At 37.2% G+C, this 21,229-nt stretch overlaps 1 protein-coding gene across 3 annotated transcripts in view; it reads right to left on the reverse strand.

Moving 5' to 3' along the window:
- Positions 1-309: 309 nt before the first annotated feature.
- TTC37 (tetratricopeptide repeat domain 37) overlaps positions 310-21,229 on the reverse strand; it is a 47,451-nt gene continuing 26,531 nt past the window's right edge. For 2 of the 3 annotated variants that reach the window (XM_018085939.1, XM_029965368.1), the window contains exons 27-42: positions 20,793-20,934; positions 19,445-19,538; positions 18,798-18,875; positions 17,411-17,535; positions 15,687-15,810; positions 14,016-14,234; positions 13,156-13,228; positions 12,386-12,439; positions 12,171-12,279; positions 10,745-10,873; positions 10,089-10,210; positions 7,980-8,138; positions 5,362-5,514; positions 3,665-3,795; positions 1,915-2,038; positions 310-424 (exon numbers count right to left, since the gene is read on the reverse strand). In XM_018085939.1, coding sequence (XP_017941428.1) covers positions 347-424; positions 1,915-2,038; positions 3,665-3,795; positions 5,362-5,514; positions 7,980-8,138; positions 10,089-10,210; positions 10,745-10,873; positions 12,171-12,279; positions 12,386-12,439; positions 13,156-13,228; positions 14,016-14,234; positions 15,687-15,810; positions 17,411-17,535; positions 18,798-18,875; positions 19,445-19,538; positions 20,793-20,934 — 1,914 coding nt within the window. In that variant the 3' untranslated portion in view covers positions 310-346. The remainder of the gene's footprint in view (positions 425-1,914; positions 2,039-3,664; positions 3,796-5,361; positions 5,515-7,979; positions 8,139-10,088; positions 10,211-10,744; positions 10,874-12,170; positions 12,280-12,385; positions 12,440-13,155; positions 13,229-14,015; positions 14,235-15,686; positions 15,811-17,410; positions 17,536-18,797; positions 18,876-19,444; positions 19,539-20,792; positions 20,935-21,229) is intronic. The other variant, XM_018085940.1, reaches the window with a different exon arrangement.

Raw genomic sequence — 21,229 nt, forward strand, 5'->3', positions numbered from 1 at the left:
GGACCCCATTGGAAATATTGTACTTTTGTGTGTGACCAAGGGGGAAATACAGAAAAATACTCTCTATTGTGAATAGCAATGAAGTTTAAGTGAAGAAGCAAACAAAAGAAAAAAACAGGATTTTCTTTTCTAAGTAAAGTGTGATTTTATGGGTTATATAACTCAACAAGAAAATAGCCTACTTTTGTTCAAGAAGAAGTAAAACTAAGGACAAAGTTGCAGTTGATGAAACAGAAAAAAACAAAACCAGGCAAACAAATACAATAGCCTAAACCATATATGTTTCTGGAAGGTGAACTAGTTAAGTTAGATGAATATTAGATTATTTTGCTTGAGATAGTCCATACTAGGCGCTTGCTGACAACTTCTCATTTAGTTCCAGAGCTCTAACATCTTCATTAGCTTTGGCATTTTCTATAAGTACCTGCGTAGAAAAACAAACAATGAAAAACTGAGAAATTAAGATTTTTACTGCTAGCTTTTTACGGGCAATCTCAAATGTATTTTCATTCCTTTGAGACAGTTTCCATAATAGATTACCTCACCCATAAAGCCCAGATAGAAAACATTCAACATTACACATCAGCTTTCTTAAAAGATCAAAACCTCACACTACAGTGACTTGCTAAACCTGTAGTCACTACCAGTGCTCTGTTAACAGCATCATTTGTTACTCGAGGCTGAAACTAAGTTTGACAAGTTAGTTAAGTGCTGGCAATTAAACAGGCAGAGCTATATGAGACCTATCTTCCTGCTGACATACAGTCGTCTCCTGCTAGAACCTTTGTATAAGTCTCCATTTGCCAGACTGGAGTATTCTCTGCAGCAACTTAAAAACTTGCCAGATATTCTTTTCCCTCCCCCTCTAAAATTCATATTTCCTTGATTTTTTTTTCCACATACCATACTTAGAGCTTTTCTCTTATTTAAAAAAGCTTGCACAACAGCCTAATGTTCCTAAGCTTCTAGCACTTCTCTTGTAATCCAATCACATTATACCTATTAAAAGGAAAACCATTAAGTAGAATCAAACGAATCTTCAGTCATTATCATCATACTCTTTGGTAGGGAGTACAGATGACTTTGCAAAAGGAAGTGCAGTGAGATCATACCAGAATCATCTGAAATCATTAATTCTAGATTTTTTTATGAACCTCCATGTCTGTGTATGGATTTTTGTCAGTGCTGAGCCTATTTATATGCTGTACCTTCAAATTTACTTTTTATTGGATTCAACATTCACCAGGAAACAGCTAATGATCTAGGCAAAAGACTCATCGTGACAGTGGCTGCAGTGAGGAGGTTACTAGGAGAGTGTATTCAGAGTTTGACTAGCAAAGTGATTCCAGTTGCAGGTCAAAATGAATGACTGCCCATTTGCATTACATGAAAGAACTGAGTGAATTTATAAGTTTGGCCAAATCCATTTGTGAAGTCCTGTCAACAGAAACTAATGTACCATTTACTATGTACTGAAATAATGTACCATTACAGATATAAGTCCTCAGTACAGAACGTACAGCATCCTACTGCTCAGATCTTTTGAGTCAGGGATACTCCAAGTTACACCCAGGCTAGAGTGTGTATCTTTTAGTACATTTGTACGTTCTGGTAAAATTTTGATTAAATGGTCCTTGTGTCTACTGAAGAGCCACTAGTAGAATTCTTGCAAGTTTGGACTAGACACTTTTTCAATTTTTCATTATTATTGTATGGAGGAATGGAAAACTTTCAAACAAACTAGTGTAAATTTCAAAAACCAAAGTACATTTTTTCAATATAGAACTTTTATACATCGCACCTTAAGAGCAGGTAAGCCAGAACCTCCTTAGCCTGCTTCTATCCTCTTTCAAGTTGTAAATGTAATATAAAATGTAAATAGATTGAATTTCTGTATAAAATGTACTGTCTTACATCTATTAATTCACAATCCTCTTTGGCATACAGATGTTGCAGGAGGTACCAGCGTGCCACCGACACTATAGTTTCTGGATTCCCTGGCTGATAAACCACTCTTTCCAACATTCGTCGAGTCTCCCTAGAAATATAATCATAACATAATCCAAATCAAATGCAACTGACTAGACTGCATGTAACATACCAGAGCAAGCAACAACAGTCAGAAGTAATATAAGGTCACATCTTTATTTCCATACTGCCCAAGAAAGTGAGTCTAGAGTTGTACATCCCTTTGTTTCCTATGTAGTTGCATCTAGAATGCTACGGAATTCTGCCTCCACTGTTATGGCTAATATATTACACTCAAGTTACTGCTTTAACTAGAAAGTAATCCTAATTAGATTGACATAGTAGATTTCACAAGTGCTATAAGAGCATGATAAACATCATGACACCTGTGATTTCAGCACAATCTCTGATTTCAGTATGTAATCTGTTGAACAAGTACAGCAGGTATTTTCCTCTTTAAGACCTAGGAAATAACAGTGCACTTGAAAGAAGCAGGTATTAGAATTTAGTGATACCAATAGAATTTAATATTATACACAAATATATTTAATCCAGGCACTCACAAAAGGTACTGCAGTTCCTGCAAACACAGAGACAGGATGTGAAATTGCAGAAGAGAAGGAAATTGGAATAGAGTATTACACGAGGTCTGAAGTTCTATTTGGTTGATACTACCTTCCAACACCAACAGTTTATACCCAACCAATACATTTTCAAATTCACAGTGTCATTAGAAATCTGGTAAAAACTGCCAATTATGTTTAGGAATCTCATAATAATTCACTGGTGCTCCATCAGCTTTGACTCTTGTTCTTTACATTCTGTTTGTTATAAACAACATGATTTTCCAGTAGATTGTGATTTAACTGTTTTATGTTTCTAATTTGTATTTAAGATTAATTTCTTGTTTCAGGATTTTGAAACACCTAGGCAGATCAATTAGATCTTGTGATATACTGTTCACATAAATTAATATCTGAAATTGTAATAAGACCAATTTTAATTGATTAAATAAGTTTTTATCTTAATTTTATTATAATTGACAACTATCACAATCACATTAGGCTGCCTTCTTAAATGCCAACGGAGAAAGTACGCCAGTTTGTCAGAATTATCTACAAAACAGGTGAATTATTGAACAAAACCATAAAAAAATTCCAACTTTCCCTATCTTAAATAAAAATACTATAAAAGATCTAAGAACCAAATTCACTACATAGGAAGATTCCAAGCACCCCTTCCTCAAATCTTCTTTCCCTTCCTCAAAAAGCCACAATGTGCACTTGGTTGTTCAGGAATAGGCATGAACTTTGACTGGAGGCCAATTCAGGATCAAAATTAATCCCAACAGTATATAGGGTAGTGATATGTGTTTCCACTGTGCTATTTTACAGCATTTTTAAGAATGTGTATTCTTCCTGATTAATTTATTTAGGTAACATGCTATTAAAATAAAAATTGTCTTACAGCTGTTTTTCTCTTAGTAGGAAGGTCATATACATTTTTTTTTTCCACAAATAGAGGAAGATTCAGCTGCTTCCCACACTACTTTCTCTCCTCTCCTTTTTAACTCCCATACTAATTTCAAGAATTAATTCCTGCTTTCAATTTTCTTTTAGTTCTTGGAGTTAGATCTGGGGATAATGTGTATTTTTAGACAGTGTATTCCACTTAGAACTTAACAGATCATGCATACCTTGCTCCCATTTTGCGATTATACTGTAGCAGGGCTTGAAGCAGAGCTGCCAGGGGGCAAGGAGTAAGTTTCAAAGCTTCTGTTGTTGCCTCCTGAACCAAGGATGGCCAGTGATCATTTGAGACATTAGCCTATTATAAAAGTGAAAAATAAAGGGGGAAAAAATAATAAAATAAAAAACAAACAAACAAGCAAAAAAAAACCCCCAAAACCAAAAAAGGACTTTATTGTAGTGTGTTTGCAGCTCTCTAGAAAGAAGGTTTAATTCAAGCAGTTCTGAGTTATATAAAGTATTTGACAGGTTAGAAAGATACCTTTTAAAAAACCACAAACAGTGGTTAGAAGTGCCTGGAAAAGTCACATTAACTTGACATAGGATCAACCTTGCCAGCATTCCAGTTCCTCATTTATGCAAACAATCCTTGTGTTTTTTCCATACAAGTTTTAGTAATGCTTCGGAAACCCTTGTTGGCTCTTCAGCTTGTAAATCTTCATCCCATATACAAGACTATTCTAGAATGTAGAATTTATCCCCAGAAGTGACATTTTTTACCAACAGTGAAAATCAATTCCAAGATGGTAATTACTTAACACAATGACTTTTGAGCAAACAAGAAAAGAAAAGAAAAAATAAAACTGGCTTAAGAAAAACCTTATTATGCCCAGTGTGTCTGGATAGCATTCAAACTACTATACTTCATTTGGACAGATAACTGGGAGACAAGCAATTTTCAAACACAGAACTTTTTCACCAGGCTCTCGCACGTTTCATTAAATCAGTGCAGATCAGAGAGTCCGAAAAGGAATCCACTTATCAGTTGCTCTGCTCTTTCAGAAAGCAGAGATGAGATAATCAAATTCATGGCAGGAAAAGTACTGCCACTTGACAAATTTAACCTTTTGAAGCATAGGCCTTGTGAGAAAGAAACTTGTCTACACTGAGGGTGATTCTCTTCTCCCACAAGGCATAACAGCTTTGCAGCTTTATCCTCTGTAAAACTGACTGCCTTTTCTTATATAAGATCTCAGGATAGATGGGGTTGCTTTGCCTGATTTTGATTATGGCTCTTAGCTGGGTCATCTGTTAAAATACATGAAAAAGTGTTAGCCAAGATCACAGCAGTATCTACGTTGTACACTAGGCTTTAAAGCAATCTGGTAGTGCACTTCAAGTTTCTGGAGTGACACTGCTTAAAGAGAATAAACACTTGCTGAGAATCTGAGGTATATTCACCTTGCCCCTCGCTGCAAGGAATAATTTTCTTTACACCACAACGTACACTTCCCTTAGATTGTTTTTACACTACAAGGCAAGGCACCATATCTGGAAATGACCATATGGCATAAAATTACTTGAAACGTGACTGATGTCTCCAGGCACCAGTGCAGAAAAAAATGTTTATTGAGGCAGTTTTCTGAAAAAGAGGACAGATACTTGAAGGGTAAATCAATTTGGATAATCCAACTGAAACTGTTATTAGACAAGTAAGTCTTATTGAACAAGTTAGCCTCTTTCTGTACATAGTGGTTCTATGTGATTATTTCACTGTAACTCCTTAGAATCTCACTTTATTCTCTAGCTGTCATTCATAAAATGCAAAGTGATTTAAACAGGGGCTTCATTTAAAGACTACAGAAGCCCTACATTCCAGCAACTCCTCTTAAATCATGCAGTTATATTATACTGGTTATCCTACCATGCAGATTTCCAGTGCGAGCATAGCTAGCCTGAGCAGACTGGATAACTTCCCGTTCCAGCTGCCCTGCTGTGACGCCAACTGCAGACTCTTTCTGTAACACATCTCTGCTCCAATCATCATTCTCTGAGACTGATATACTTTTGCCAGCCACTGAAAATAAACATCCAACAAAATCAGTTATGGAGCCACCAAAACACACAGCCCTTAGACAATATCATTTAGTTCAATCTATGAGAGTACCACAGCATACTGTTAGTTAAAAACACCACCATGCATCCATACCTCATTCCAACAATATACTGCGTACTGCCCTGCAGAAAAATGTAGTCTGCTGCATAACTGGCAGTACACCTCACTACAGTAACTTATTCTGGGAGTTCCCTATACCACTCACGGACACCTTTTTGATAGATTTTCTCAGTGCATTTGAGTTATGCCAGGAAGAAAGACATTATGACATGAGCATGAATCCAGGTGATGGGTGTAGACTTGCGTTACACAGTTCCTGAATCAGCTGAGTCATGCCGTAGAAGACAGATGGGACAAAGGAAATAAGGCACTTAGAGGCAGAGTTTCATGCCTCTGCTGCCTGCATGAAAATGTGTAAGCCACATCTAGAAATATTCTTCACTGGATCATCAAGCAAACAAAGCAATTTCTTATTAAAAAAAAAATTCCCTTGCTTTTGTGCAAAGGTCTTTAGACTTTTGCTAGCTAAAGACTGTCTAGTGTTACAAGGGACAAAAATTATTAACCCTTTCTGGTGCACAGAAGTTACTTATCCACTAGACACGTTAGAAAGCATTAATTAGCACTAGTGAGACTGTGCATTCTTGACATTGAGCTGCAGGACTGCTTTGTAAAGTAAAACATTCATTCATGTGAAGAAAAAAAAGCTTCCCTTGGCCTCAGTTCTTTGCAGTTGAAGATGTCTAGCTCCCAAGATGTGAAGAAGAGAACCCTTATGCAAAGGCACAAAGGCAACTCTACCAGATGTGCTTCTCTCTATTTTCCTGATAAGCCACAGCACAAAAAGTAGAATAGCCATCAGAATAGCAGTTCAGCAGCACTCCTAAGTCCCGCAAAACAACTATTAAGACAAAAGCCAAAAACTTCAGCGAAAAGAATAGTTAAGGGCCCCTATAACTGAGTAAACACTGTAAGGCATCACAGTGGATACTTCTGAGTAAGACAAAACATTTATCAAACTTAGGAAGTCTAAAGACAGAAAACATAAAAGCATATATTTATCCACTACAAACAGATGTAGCAGCCAGGTTTTTTTCAGAATGCTATCTAAGCCCTAAGAAATACCTTCTTTAATTAGAACTGAAAAGATCTTCCTCAGAGGTAGCTTATCTGTGGCCTGGATTAAGAAGACCAAAACAATCAAGCCCTCCCACTCCCTACATCATATACACTTTCAGTTCACTTATCCCTGCTGGTAAGCAAGATGACTTGGCTATGCAAGGGATGTTTGAAGAATGTATACAAGCCCTAATTTAATTTCCAAAATGTGTTACTAAAATAGAGGATACAATCATGTCTTGCATGCCCTCTATTTTGCAAATCCAATCTGAATGAGTTCTGTAGATCAGAAAGAGGAAGTCTCACAAATCAGTGAAAAATGCATCAAAAAAGTATCTTTACAGAAATGATACTCCTGTGTTTCAGAAGAGAAGAGGATGTGCAGCCCTGAAACAAGTGAGATAATGATCTCTACAGCAGCCTTGCACTGGTCTTCTAAGACTGAAATCAACTTCAGTACTACAAGCAGGGTTTTATTTTATCAATAGGCAGAGAGAGCGCCATAAATCTCTCAACTACATAAAGGACTCTAAAAGCTCACAGAATTTTTCTAAACAATATGCTACTTACATTGGAAAAGGAAGATAATAACTGTAACTAGAACCAACTGTTAGAAAATAAACAAACATATGTGCTGCATCACCAGAAAGATCTCTTGGCATTTGTGAGACAGACTTCTCAGACTGTCTCACAGAAGCAGCATATGAAGTGAGTAATAGCATCTTCATATCTACTAAAAGGGATCACTCATGGTGCCATGGAAGGGAGTTAGTGAACACTGTTACTGGGAGTGATTTCTCTTCTCTGCAAAATCAACTTACTCAAAACAACAGTGACATCTGAAGTCAGGAGATTATGGAGAAAGACCTTGACTGTTTTTCAAGCGATTTCAATTCTCCCAAATAAGGTGACTGTAAGAGACTTATTCAGGTTTTCAGATCCTGAATAAGGAACTGTATATTACTACATTAGGAAACCCTTTACTTCCATCTAGTCTTATGAGTTATGAAATATTTCACTGTTTTCTGCTTACATATCAAATCACAGTTCCCTAAAGACACAGGTGCTAGAGATTTCTCTCAAGTTTTTAATTGTCCTGTCTGCTTACCCTTACTAGTGGTTCTTATTATTTCAACTATTAAATAAATTTAACATGATGTTTCAACTTTATAACAACCCAAATACAAGCTATTTTTTCTGTCATTGACTGTCAGCAGATAAATAAAACCAAGCAGTGAAACTAATGTTCACCCTCTTACAGTGGTTGTGAGAGTGGCACATCAGTCAGGGAAAGGATGCACACTTACTTGCCAGGCTGCAACTGAAGTTGGACTGGTCATGACTGTCTTGCGAAGCTCCTCCAGGATGTTGCCTGGAAGTTCTTTGTGAGACTTCAACAGCTGCTTACACTGAACTTGTCTCAAAAGCAAAAACAGAGCTGGGTGCTCAGGGCAGCTTTTTAAAGCCTAAGACCAAAACAATCAGAATTATCATTCCCAAATATCAAAGAAACTTACATCTTTACATTTTGTTCTGTACAGAAAACAGCATTGAAAGCATTCTCAGGATGTTTGCAAAATAGCAGTTTCCTCTTCCTCTGCACAAAGCAGTGTTCCAGGGATTGACCCATGAAAATAGTTAACCTTTTCTACTCTCCTCAAAATACATCTGAAGTCTATCCCAAATTTTGTATATGTCCTGCTCTTAGTTATTTGGTTATTATTTCAGGCAGTCTTAAACTGTCTGAAAGACAGTTCTTATTTGGTTTGTCAATCATTACCAGTGTGGGCCTATTAATAGAGGTAAAAACCTGTCCTGTGACTTTGACTGTGTTTCAAGCAGTTTCAGTTCTCCCAGGTAAGTAAATTTATTCTCCCTGGAACAGAAGCACTTTACTAAACACTTCCTGTTCCGTAACAGTAGGTCCCTAGAGAGCATTTTTTTGAAAAAACACACAAAATAGCAAAGACAGAAACCCAGCCATCCATTGCTTTACCCTTCTCAGGTGAAGTATGTGAAGCTTCAGCAAGCCTCACTTCATGTTATTTTTCCTGCTCAAATCAGAATACTTTCAAGAATTATAATTCAAAGCAGATTTAAGAAACAACACTTGTACTTTTCACACATCTCTTTTTTTTATAAAATGAAATATGTTGCCTGTGAATCCTTAACAAGCTGCTGCTTTATAAAGAATGCAGAGACTTTCTGAAACACAATAGAAGCTCCTAAATTTGCTGCAATTTTCCCTCATGAACAAGTGCAGAATCACGCTGCCTATCTCAAACTGAATGACAGCAGTGCCTGACTCACCATCCCTAGTTATATGGCTTTCTGAGAATTTCAGGGTCCAAAACTGTCACTGAGAGTCTGTGGTACCAGAGGATGTTCCCCTTTTTCTTCACTAACTGCAGGCACTGACTGTCCTCTCCCCAAGCAATTTAACCAACAAAACACATGCGAAACCCTCCATAACCACCCCCCCTGACAAGATGGGGGGAAGGACATACTTTGTATGTTTAGAAATCTCTGATCTTTAATAGAATCATTAATCATTAATAGAAGACAGGTCAGTAGACATGGTGGCCAGAAAAGAAAAACACCTTCTCACCAAGCAAACAGAGAGACAAGAAAGTACTTTCCCCTGAAAACCAGCATGTTCAACAAATCTGTTTGTTTTGTTTTGTTTGTTTGTTTGTTTTTTAACTCTCATCCCTGTTAATACAAAAATACCAAAACCAAGGAGCACATTTGCATGGGATTAGTAATTTTCCTTCATGAAACTCAAGGATGTGTGCTGCTGAGTTCATCAGCTTTTTTTTCCTTATCTTTTGCCAAGTCTTCTGTTCATGAACACATGAAACACACACTTCCATGTTGATAACACCCCAGTCCCCTTCCCCAGCTGCATTTCCTCAAGACTTTTCTTTTTACAAAACCTTGTGGCTCTGAAACAAAGTAACAACACAACCCAGCAGGAAGTAAAGTCCCAGGCAAAGTCTCCTACATGAACTTCTTGCCTCAAATTTCTGTAATGTTTTGCTTAATTCTAGGTTAATTCTAGGCAGAAAGTGCAGATTTATCTTTATCATGACATACACTACTTGTTTCAACTATTAACACAGTTTCAGTGTTGCAAACAGAAGCAGCATCTCGGTGAAGGGAGAATATACCAACAACTAGTTCAGTTGGGTAGAGCATGGTGCTAATAATGCCAGCCTTGCAGGTTCAACGCCCCCATGGGCCATTCACTTAAGAGTTGGACTCAATGATCCCTTACAACTCAGAATATTCTGTGAACTACTGTATTTGTAGCTCTGATGGAACAGACAGTTGCTAATTCAAAGACTACCTTTTTGTATAATGCACACATGATTTTTACAATTCTACCACAATCTGCCAGTGTGACACCATCATACCTTGTTACAAAGAGCTTCAGCTTCTGATAGTTTACCGGTCTCCTCTAGACTGGTAATAGCCTGACAGAGACACCAGTCTTCCAGAATACGGACATAATTATGAGGAAGGTTACTTTCCCCAGCTGTAAAGACAGTTAAAACACTAGAGTTTTAATCTGACATGACTTTCTTCATTAGAAGGAATATTGAAAGATGGTAAAATTAAAAGCAAGATGGGAAAAATGCATACACCATTTGAGTTAACGATTCAGGAATAATTAATCAAACATGGAATTTTAATTCCAGTTTTCAAAACACTTTGGACATTGAGCAAGACTGAGCCTTTACTGGAAAAGTTACAGAACTCAAGGGTACTTTAGTCTTTCCTCATAAGCAGTGTTGCTGCAGTGTAATACACCCACAACCATCCATTTAGACATCAGAGTTCAGAAGTACTATTTTAGAAAACCGTTTGAGGCTTTGGAGGGGAAAGCAAGCTGCCATTAAGTAATTAACCCTAGCTGTGCATTAGAATTTAGCATTTTTTATGTGTACAGTACGGTTACAGCTCAACTCTCGACTGAGCAATCCTCAGCCTCTTTGCAAGTTCAGAATAGTAATGCAAGCTCAGATCAATTTTATTATTTTTTTTAAATTAGAAAACTTGTATAGCTTACTTTTGGCTGAAACTGTAGACACAAGTGTCATCTCTAGACCTGTTCGTTTCGGCTGAGTGTTGTTTAGACAGACAACAGTGTTTTCAGCATGACAGGCTGCCATTAGCACTGCCCAGGCAGTAGGATTATCTAGAAAAGAATGGTCAAAGGCAACTTGTGCCATTCTAAATACACTGGTAGTTCATTTAGAATGGTCTTTACCAGATAAAGCATAAAAACATAGCTATCAAAGGAACTATAGACTGTAAATAAGAGATAGCAACAACAAGACAAGTAATAGAACTCAGCCCAAGGAAGCTGATAACTACTTGTCTCTAACTAATAAGATTTGCCAGATTATAAAAGGAAGATTCTGTTCCTAAAACCAACCAATGTATTTTTACATAAACACCAGTGTGCTAACCTGAAGCTGCCAGTTTATGTCTGACTACACAGATTAACCTTGGCTATCACTTAGTGCTGTAACAGTGGCAGCAAAAATCCCAAAATGCCATCCACAGCTTTCAGTCACACAGAATCAGTTTTGTCTGACCAATAACATGAAAGTTACAGCACTGAGTGCCTACTTCCACTGCCAGCTAATTCCACTGTCAGCTTTACCTTAACCTAGCTCTGTGAAGAACACCTACTACTGGAAGAGTAGTCTCTGTCATGAACTGAACAGTGATTATTTAAAGATTTCATCTATGTACATTTTCATCCCTAAGATAATTAAATTTCCCAGCAAAATGAAACAAAGCTTGAAGATTCAACAAAGTAAAATGCAAAGTATACTGCTTTTGATTAGCAGTCATATTCTTGTGTGTTCCTGTAGGAAAGTAACTGAAATTTTTTACTTGCAGTCACCCTTCCGCATCAGAGAAAAATGACTGCAGAAGAAACAGCATTTTGGTATTCCATCAAGTGCAAACTAGAAATTGAAAACCAAGCTAGGTTTTTGCTCCATACACTTAAGGAAGAACACCATTTAGTAAGAGAACAGTTGTCTATAGTTCATAACCCGCACATTGTAACAGAACCTTTCCAATTAAAATTCTCAAGCTAGACGAGTAATTCTCTTCTGCTTGGTGTTGCATAAGGTAATTCTAAGGGAATTTTGCTAACATAATAATAATACTAATGTCTTCTCCTACTGAGGGATTAAGAAATTGCCCATATTTTCAGAATAAGCCTTAAAACCCAGTGATATTTTTCTTCTTGTCTGGTTTAATTCCCATTGGAATGGGAATGACAATGGGAATTAAATGGGAATGATTTGGAACGACAATGAAAATTTCAGTTCTAAGCATTCTCCCCAAAATGTACATGGATAACCCTAAACAATAAACCAAACCAAGAAAAGAAATCTACTTTTCTTAATCCAGTAATTTTGCTTTTGATGGGTAAAAATTAAAAAATCACTACTGTGTTTGAGAACAAGAGTAACCTGGACAGATGTGGATGGCCCTCTGGATATTTTTTATAGGGTTGTTTTTCTCATCTTCTAGCATGTGACCTGCTGCCAATTGATTAACTGCAATATTCAGCAGGACTTCCTAAAAAACAGAACATAAGAGTCACTTAAAACTGTAAGTGATCAGATGGAATTAACTTTAGGATTGTTTATGGAATTACAAAATCTTCATTTTAAGAAAGCCAAACCTTTCCGTGCTTTGCATCGATTATATGTGCGATACTTCCTGCCACAGCTCCCCCCTGCAAGATTAAAAAAAATCCAATTAATTTGGTTACATGGTTAATTTGGTTACTAATTAATTTTATGCAAAATATAATGCAGGTATCTTTTTATCTTTGTTAATCATGAATACAGAATTTGCAAAATGAGGTATTTTCCTTACTTATAGCACAATCTCATAAAAAATTAGGAAGAGACATTCAGGATTAGAGCTTATCCATATGATTTGTTTCAGATATTAGCCCCATATACAAAGGAGTTTGTTTTCAGGTGCTATTTCTGTTTACATAATTAACATAAATTAAGACAGAGTATTTATTTGGAGAAAAGATAATAGTAAGCACAAAAGTGGCAAGGAAACATTGGCTAATGCGAAAAGTGAAATTGACTAGATTAATCAAATTGAACACATAAATTTTAATATATATTTATTTACACACATCTCTATAAAACTAAACAAAAAAATATACATAGTACAGCCTTTTATTGTTGGAATAATTCTAGCAGACTTTTCCTCCAAGTTTATTTCAAGATCAAGAGCTGTTACCTCATGAAAGATGCAAATAATAGTATATAACTTCTGTATGTGGCTATGCACTGCAGTGTATGCAAGCCTTAAGATTTCATATTAACTAGTGAAAGTCCACATACTGAAAAGTCGGGAGTTTTTTTACTTAAAAAACAACACAGACTACCCAGGATGTAAACACCAGACATCTTAGAGCAATGCACTTACTTTTGCCTTTTGTGATGCAGACAGTGGAACTACTCGAGATAGAAGAGACCAGAGGGCAGGATTATCTGGGTTACTGGGGAAAAAAAAGGATATTAGACTTTCTGATTTAGATATGCACCTGGTTTTCCATGACTCAGTAGGCAGTTGCTATAGATACCAAATTGCTCTATTAAGAAAACAATGAAGTGCAGTAGAAAATAGACATGGGTAGTAATTCAAAACAAACAACACAATATTGAAGTTATATTGCTAACTAAAGAAACAAAATGTACAATATGCATATCAATATTCATGGGAAGAAAAAAAACTTTAGGACTACAGGTCTTGTCCCCATAGTGTGAAGAACAAGGAATTTTAATTGTAGTTGGAGAAATATAATTTGCATGAAGAATAGTTTCCAAAAACACTTGGAGAGACTGAAGTGTGTTTTTCTTAAAGGAACAGAATGGTAAGGCTAATCAAAACACATTTAAATACAGACATTTAGCTAATGGAACAGATAGCTTCAAAGGCTGGTTTTAAATATTAAATAAAGACCCTTGAGACTTTTCTAGACTGAAGGTTATGCTACATATGATGAAAGATGCTTTCATGGAATACTGAACTAATCTAGCTATCAAAGAAGTCACCAAAACAAAACCAGAAAATACTGAATAAGCCATGAAACTTCTGCCATAAATCAAAAAGCAAACTTTTGTCAGTTGATGCTACAACCTTAAGCGAGGACTTCACCTTTGAAAAACAATTTAAATTTTTTTTTTTCTAGAAGAATGATGCAAGTAAACAGAGGTTTGCTTACTGTTCAATGTAATCAAAGCAATACATTTACAGGGCAATCTAAAGCCAGACAAAGTACCTACCTGTGTACTGCTTTGGAGACTTCTCTCTGGACCCTCACATTTCTACCTTGTAATGCATAAATAGCACATGCAGTAAGGCACCGCTCATAAATTCCATCATCCCCTTTTTCATGTTTCAGTAATTCTTTTAGGGCTGCTGTTGCAAGTGTTGCGTCCTGCTTTACCAGTCCTAGTGTGCACAAAGCCTTCAGACTTTCCATACTAGGTTCCTTTAATGAGCTGTTGAACCAGAAAGAGGGAAAGAGACATTATTTTGGAGCACAAATTAAATTTGCTGTTAACATTAGAGTACTTGTGTATTTCTGAGTCCTCTTGCTCCTATGTATCGTGAATGATATACAGAATTAACAGACGTTCACTGTGGGACTGTGGATCAAGCTAGATCTATATCCTACAGGCTACAGGCTCCAAATCAAGCCCTTAATGATTATTTTTGCCTTCAAAAAAGACAAGAATATAAGTTTCTCATTCTGTGTTTTATTTTCAGACTTAAGCAAGAAAAAATCAAGAGCTGTTAAACATAAGCAAAAGGCACTCTTTCACAAGTAAGAAATGGTATTCTATCATATTAGGAAGATATCAAGACATACTCACTATTAAAAGCCTCTGTGCCAAGTTGGCTATGAGAAATTAAAAAGGTAGCTTCTTGTTCAGGGTCCTATTGAGGCCCTTTAAGTCACCTAGCATGAATTCCAGACAGCAGAGACATCCTGTCTATTGGACCAGAATGCACCATTTTTGTTCTTATTACTAAAATCCACCATATACCTTTGCAGCACTGTGCTTCCAATTCAGATCTAGACATATTCACTGTGATGTTTCTTTCCTAAACCATTAACTACTTTTTTTTCTTTAAACACAAAAAAGGTCATCTAGAAAACTCTCACTGTTGATGATTATGACAAAAACAAGTCTGCAGTGATTTATAGGATGTAGAAAATATCAGGTTCCTAGCTACCTAATCATGAGTAACTTTGGATTTAGAGTGTACTAGATAATGGACCTTCACTATTTCAGTAATGTTAGGAGTCTGCTGGCAAAATGGTGTACTGTACTGCCACTACTGGAGTTCTCTACTGACAAAGGGTTGACCCTGAGAGGCTGAGATGTTAACTCTTAATCTGAAGCTACCAGGAAACTAACGACGATGCACAGGCTTTTAGGTTACACAGATCTGAAAAAAAAAATACATTCACCACTTAACAGCACAACTAATACAGATCTGTTTCTTTTCATGGGGAAGCTACAGGCTTGTCCTTGTCTATGATGCTTGGAACACAACTGTTCTGGAGATTTCCTGCTATTGAAATTGAAATTGTTTTCACTAGCCATATAGAGCTCTTACAGCTAAAGAGCAAAAATACTGCCTAGTGCTTAGGTAAACTACAAAGTAATATTATCTTAAAAGATAAAGTTTTCAAAACTATCATTCAAGGATGCTGGATATCCAAACTGCCCAGTCCTTCCACTCCATACTGCTTTAAAAATGTAGAAGACACAGGTCATAAAACAAAAACAGATATATCACAGAAGTAAGAGCACTGCATCCATTTCCACTATTATTCTGCAATACAAAAAGAAAATATCCACCTGAGTTCCCACAAAAATGAAATGTGAGGATTCAGCAGCACAATAAGATATCACATTCTGATTATTATTCCCTCTACTCACCATTTAAACAGCAGTGTCTTTGCAGCATCCACTTTGTCCTGTTTATATTCTATTATTGCCAAAGCAGTCAGGATATGTGCTCTATCTTTTTCAGACTCAGCAACAGACAGGGCTTTTTCATAGGCTGGGAAAAATTCAAGACTCAGAATTGAAGTAGAAGAAAAAACAACCCTTGTAAAGCATGGTATTAGAAAAGAGAGAGACACTTTGGGTTCAGGTTTGATATATTTTCACACCTCAAATCATAAGCAGAAGACAAAAAAAATTCAACTAAGACTCACAGATCTACTGCTTAGAGCCTGGGAGTTGTTTAATATGTAGCAAGTGGAAACAGAACTGAAAAGCAGTACAGAGATACTAAGAAAAAGCCTCAAGAACACAGTAGCAGTACTTCCCTGTGATAGCTCATTTATGAAATAGCACTTCAGATGGGCACACATCACTCCAATCAAAATACAAGATTACTTAAAACACTGACATAGCTGTTCCTTTCTGAGTGCTTACACTTCAACAGTGATAATTCAGTATACGTTTTTGTGAAGTCTCACATCTTAGCATTGCAGACCATGACACAGAATCATATTTATCACTAAAGCTAAAGTGCTTAGAACAACACATTAATCTCCTATCACAGAATCACAGAATAGTTAGAGTTGGAAAGGATCTCTGGAGATCTCTGCCAAGGCAGGGTCACCTAGAGCAGGTGACACAGGAACTGTGCAGGTGGGTTTTGAAAGTCTCCAGAGAGGGAGACTCCACAACTTCCCTGGGCAGCCTGTTCTAGTGCACAGCAACTTTCTTTAATGTAAAGAAGTTCTTCCTCAGGTTGAGGTGGAACTTATCTAGTTTATGTCCGTTACTCCTTGACTTGTCACTGGGCACCAGCACAGTCTGGCACCATCCTCTTGACACCTGTCTTCGAGATACGTATATTGATGAGATCACCTCTCAGTCTTTTCTCTAGACTAGGAATGATTCATCCAGGAAAGTAATTTTATTTGAGATCAAGGGAGGCTAAGATAAAAACAGCTTAATGGACAAGAATTAAGCACTTGAAGAAATGTAGCTTCCCTTAGTACATTTGAATAGTTTCTAGCACCCTGCTGAACTGCCTAATGATTATCATAGAATAGGTTGAGTTGGAGGGGACTCATCAGGACTATCGAGTCCAACTCCTGACCCTGAGCAGGACACCCCAAGAATCACACTGTGTGCCTGAAACCATTGTCCAAACTTGAACTCACACAGGCTTGGTGCCATTACCTTCCCTGGGCAACCTGTTCCAGTGCTCAACTACCCTCTCGGTGAAGAACCTTTTCCTGATTATCTAACTTAACCCCCCCTGTTGAGCTTCATGCCATTTTCTCAAGTCCTGTCACTTTTCATGAGATTGAAGAGATCTGTACCTGCCCCACTGCTTCCCCTCCAGAGGATGCTGAAGACTGTCAGTCTTCTCTTGTCCAGGCTGAACAAACCAAGTGACCTCAGCCACTCCTCCTTTCCCCTCCAGACCCTTCACCATCCATGTGGTGCTCCTTTGCACGCTTAATGTGGTGCCCAAAACTGCACATGGTACTCAAGCTATTAAAACAGTTGTGGAGTTTGTACTTATGCACGAGGACTGAAAGAACAAAATAAACTGAGTGACAGCTAAGTTGGTCAGATAAACAAATTTTGTTAGGATTAACCTCAAGGGAAGTGCCCCATAATGCTCTGAATTTTACCTTTGATACTTTCTTCTAAGAGTCCTTTCTTGAAGTAAGCTAATGCTAGCCCCACAATGCCATCAAACTCAGTTAGGGGTATTGATGCGTAAACTTCAATGGCCTTATCACACAGATCAAGGGCACTGTGAAAAAAATAAAATTACTGGTATGAAGCATGTAGCAACAGCTGCTATGATTCAGATAAACTGTTCTTGAAGACCAGTATCCTCTTTTATACAGTAGGTTTTAGCAGACACCACAGGAAAAGAGTAATATTAGGACAAGAATCACCACCCTTCTTCAGTTATAGCAGTTAATCTTTCCACCTATCTTTTGCATGAAGAATAATTGATAGGAAACAGTCCTCCCCATCTGCACAACAGATGTCACTTAATGGTCAACGCAATGGAAGTGGAGAAAATAGCAGAAGAGAAGCGCGAAAAAAGCAAATCAAACTATGCATGCACACAGACAGGCAAGTGCACATACAGACAGACCTTACAGCATTCTTGTTCTAAGACCACTATGAAGGAAATAATACAGGATTGTGTTTATTAAACTACTTAATAATTACTAGAGCTTTGCTCTTGTCTAAGTTTTACACAGAAATCAACACACATACAGCTTTAGAATTGCTTCTAAAATATTCTCTGAAGTTAATGACTTATCACATCACTAAAGGCAAGAAGTTCCAGCATCATGTACAGAAACTTAAGAATATATGAGGTTTCTCAAGAGAGCTAACAAATATCTAATTAGCACAGCTTGAACTATCTCATATGAAAGAAAAGACTGAAAGTCTTCATCTATTAAGACTTGTGTCCTGCATTCCCTCAGAACTAGAACGGTATCATGAAGGGAACTTAGAATTGTGAGCAGGACTATAGCAGAGGGGTTTATCAGCAGAAAAATCACACACATGTACGCAACACCCCAACCACACATGCTGCAGGTTGTACAAGTCAATACAAATTCAAAGGGCAGGCAGAAGGGATCTTAAATAAACCTCGAAGTAGCTATTTTATTTAGGCTAAGCCTATTACAGATCTCACATGTGGAGACTGTAAAAAAACCTAAAAAAAATATAATCACAATTTATTCTGGAGACTATACAACAGTTACATTGTATAGGTTACATTAAGCCACCATAGTATCAAGCTAGTGATAAAGGAATCACTGATACCTCTGAAGACATACAGCAATTCCTTGCAATTTGATTTTTTTTTTTAATACACTACACATTTCTGGAGCAAATATGAAGTTCAGTCAAACCTGTCTACAGTTAAGAATGATGTTTAATAGATTACTTTTAGCAATGACCTTTAAGCCTCACCACGTTTTGTGCCACTGCACTCACTCCATCCAAAACTGAAGTCAGGAGCTTGGAAAATATGTCAACACTTACCACAGTGACCTGCCATAGTTTTGTATTGCTGTATTGTATTTCTCAGTATCCTCAGAGTTTTTCAGCAATGAAGCTGCCCTGAAATTAACCACAATGAAAAACAATTACCATCTGCATATTTTGAGAATAGTTCTCAGAGCAGAATGGACAACTCTTTTATGCAGAAGCTTTTCTATGCTCATTAAACACAAACAGAGTTTATTTTACTGTTTTAATGCATCAACAAACACGTTCACCAAACACTGTTTCATTGCTACATTCCTCTACCACTTGAAAACAAGAGAGAAGGGAAAAAAACCCCAAAGCCCAGCCACATCCATTAATTAGAATGGGACAGAGAATAAAACTAAAACCAAGCTTAACTATTCCCAAGATTTTACTTAAATCCCACACAGTGAATTAGTTAAATGTCCTGGTAAGACACATAAGCCCTGGAACATCTTTACTTTTCCAGTTCTGTGTTCTGCATTTCCAAATTTGGTATAAGAACATCCCCACACCTCCCCCTACTTAGCTGAAATGTACTGCTGAACTGACAAAGTAAGGTTTGTTTATTTAAGGAAGAGAAAAACCCTTAAGTTTTTCATCTGGTGCATGGAAAAGAGGTCAATGAGCTTCTATAAGCTTTCCAAGGGTGTACAGTTTACCTCTCATAGGCATACGCTGCCTGCTGTTTCAGATGTAGATACTCATTCAAATAACCAAGCATTGTGAAAGCAGATGCATCGTCTGGATTTCTTTCTAGAAAATCAGAATTGACAACAGGAGAACAAGATCAGAAAGAACTGTGAAAAAGCATTACAAAAAGCTTGCTACCTTGAAGCTATAGTGTACACATATGTACAAAACCCTTTGCCAAGTGCTTCTGTCAGTTGCTTACTAGAATAATTTTGACAAGCTGCAGGCAAATACAGAAGGGAAGGAAGACCCACAACATGACATCAGGTTAGCTCAAAAATGTTTAAAATATGACACAGAATTAATGCACTCAAAATATTTTAAGTTTCTCAGCACACACATTTTTTTCCCTTATGAAATAGGAAAGTATTCATCTCGTATTTACCCTAATAAAATACTAATAGAATCCTATTGTTTATTTTTAATATTACACCTCTGGAACCATTCTGTGCAAAGTGCTCTGGGATGACTCTGCTCTTGAGCAGGGAGGTTGGGCCAGATGACCAACTCTGGTTTCTTCTAACCTTAGCAATTAATCACAGAATTACAAAATGGGTAAGGCACAGACTTCTGAGCTGTCATCTCATCTCAGATTTGTCACTTTTCTTCCCAGACTAGGAAGGAAGCCCCTCCAGCAGTCCACTTATGAACAGCGATGGCACAAAGAAATATAGTCTCACATTTATCTCATTTAGAGGGCTTGCACCTTATTTTTTAGCTCTCAAAAGTTAGCAACAGATCACTCAAATGACTAATTTACAGTAATAATTGCAGATTAATGAAAATCCACATTAAAAGACTACTTTCAAGGCTAGACATATGCAAGTCTACTCCAATGGGTAGGCTGGCTTGGAACCATGTGCAAAACCATGGTCTGTCACCTACTGAAGGTTAACACAATCATATGCTTGAGGCTATGGAGTTACACAGCACCCAGGAAGAGTCTTCGGCCAAGCATCATGGCACAGAGGCAGAGGACTTATTATCTATCTGCACCTATGCATACAGACACATGCAAAGGGAGTCTGAGACCGAACGCCTTATGACAAGCATGACAAGGCCTTGGTCCCTATTTTCATTGGTCTTTGAAACAAAATCTACTCAAATGAGTAGGCAAACAGAACTCACATCTGCTTTATTTTTGTGTGATAATAAAAGTCAATGGTCTGCTTACCCTGTTTTGATTACTTTACAGCTCAAAAGCCTCTTCCCAGCTCAGCCATACCTCTCTTGTCCAGATACTACTATAGGTTTATCTGTTCATTCTGAATGCATCTGTTAGGTGTGACAGGTTAGAAGGGTATTTAAACTACCTACCTGTATATTTGCTCAATACCACCTGGGCTGCTGGAATTGCATTCATTTGTACAATGTTGTACAGATATAGTTCAGAGTTTCTGTTGGCTTTGTTCTGCAGTGTTGAACATACCCAGTGGGCATAGCCTTTTGCTCCCTCAGCCTCAAGAAACAAACAAACAACCCCCAAAAGAGGAGTCATTAAACCTGCTCAAGATACAGCAAAATAATTAGAGATTATAATAACAATTTTGTGTTTTAGAACAGAGTTTTGGCCAAAAATCTGCATCAGTGTTAAGCAGAAGAAAATACCAAACTGAATTACTCCACACACACTTTTAACTTGCCCTTTGGGCAAAGTAAATTCTTAAATTTTCATACAATTTGCTGCATCACTGTAGGGATGACAACAAAAAAAGCTTTAAGGGAGTAAGTCCTCTACTTTCTTGGAACTCAAG

This window comes from Manacus vitellinus, unplaced genomic scaffold, assembly GCF_001715985.3.
Source record: "Manacus vitellinus isolate BGI_N305 unplaced genomic scaffold, ASM171598v3 scaffold_9_pilon, whole genome shotgun sequence".
NCBI lineage: Eukaryota > Metazoa > Chordata > Aves > Passeriformes > Pipridae > Manacus > Manacus vitellinus.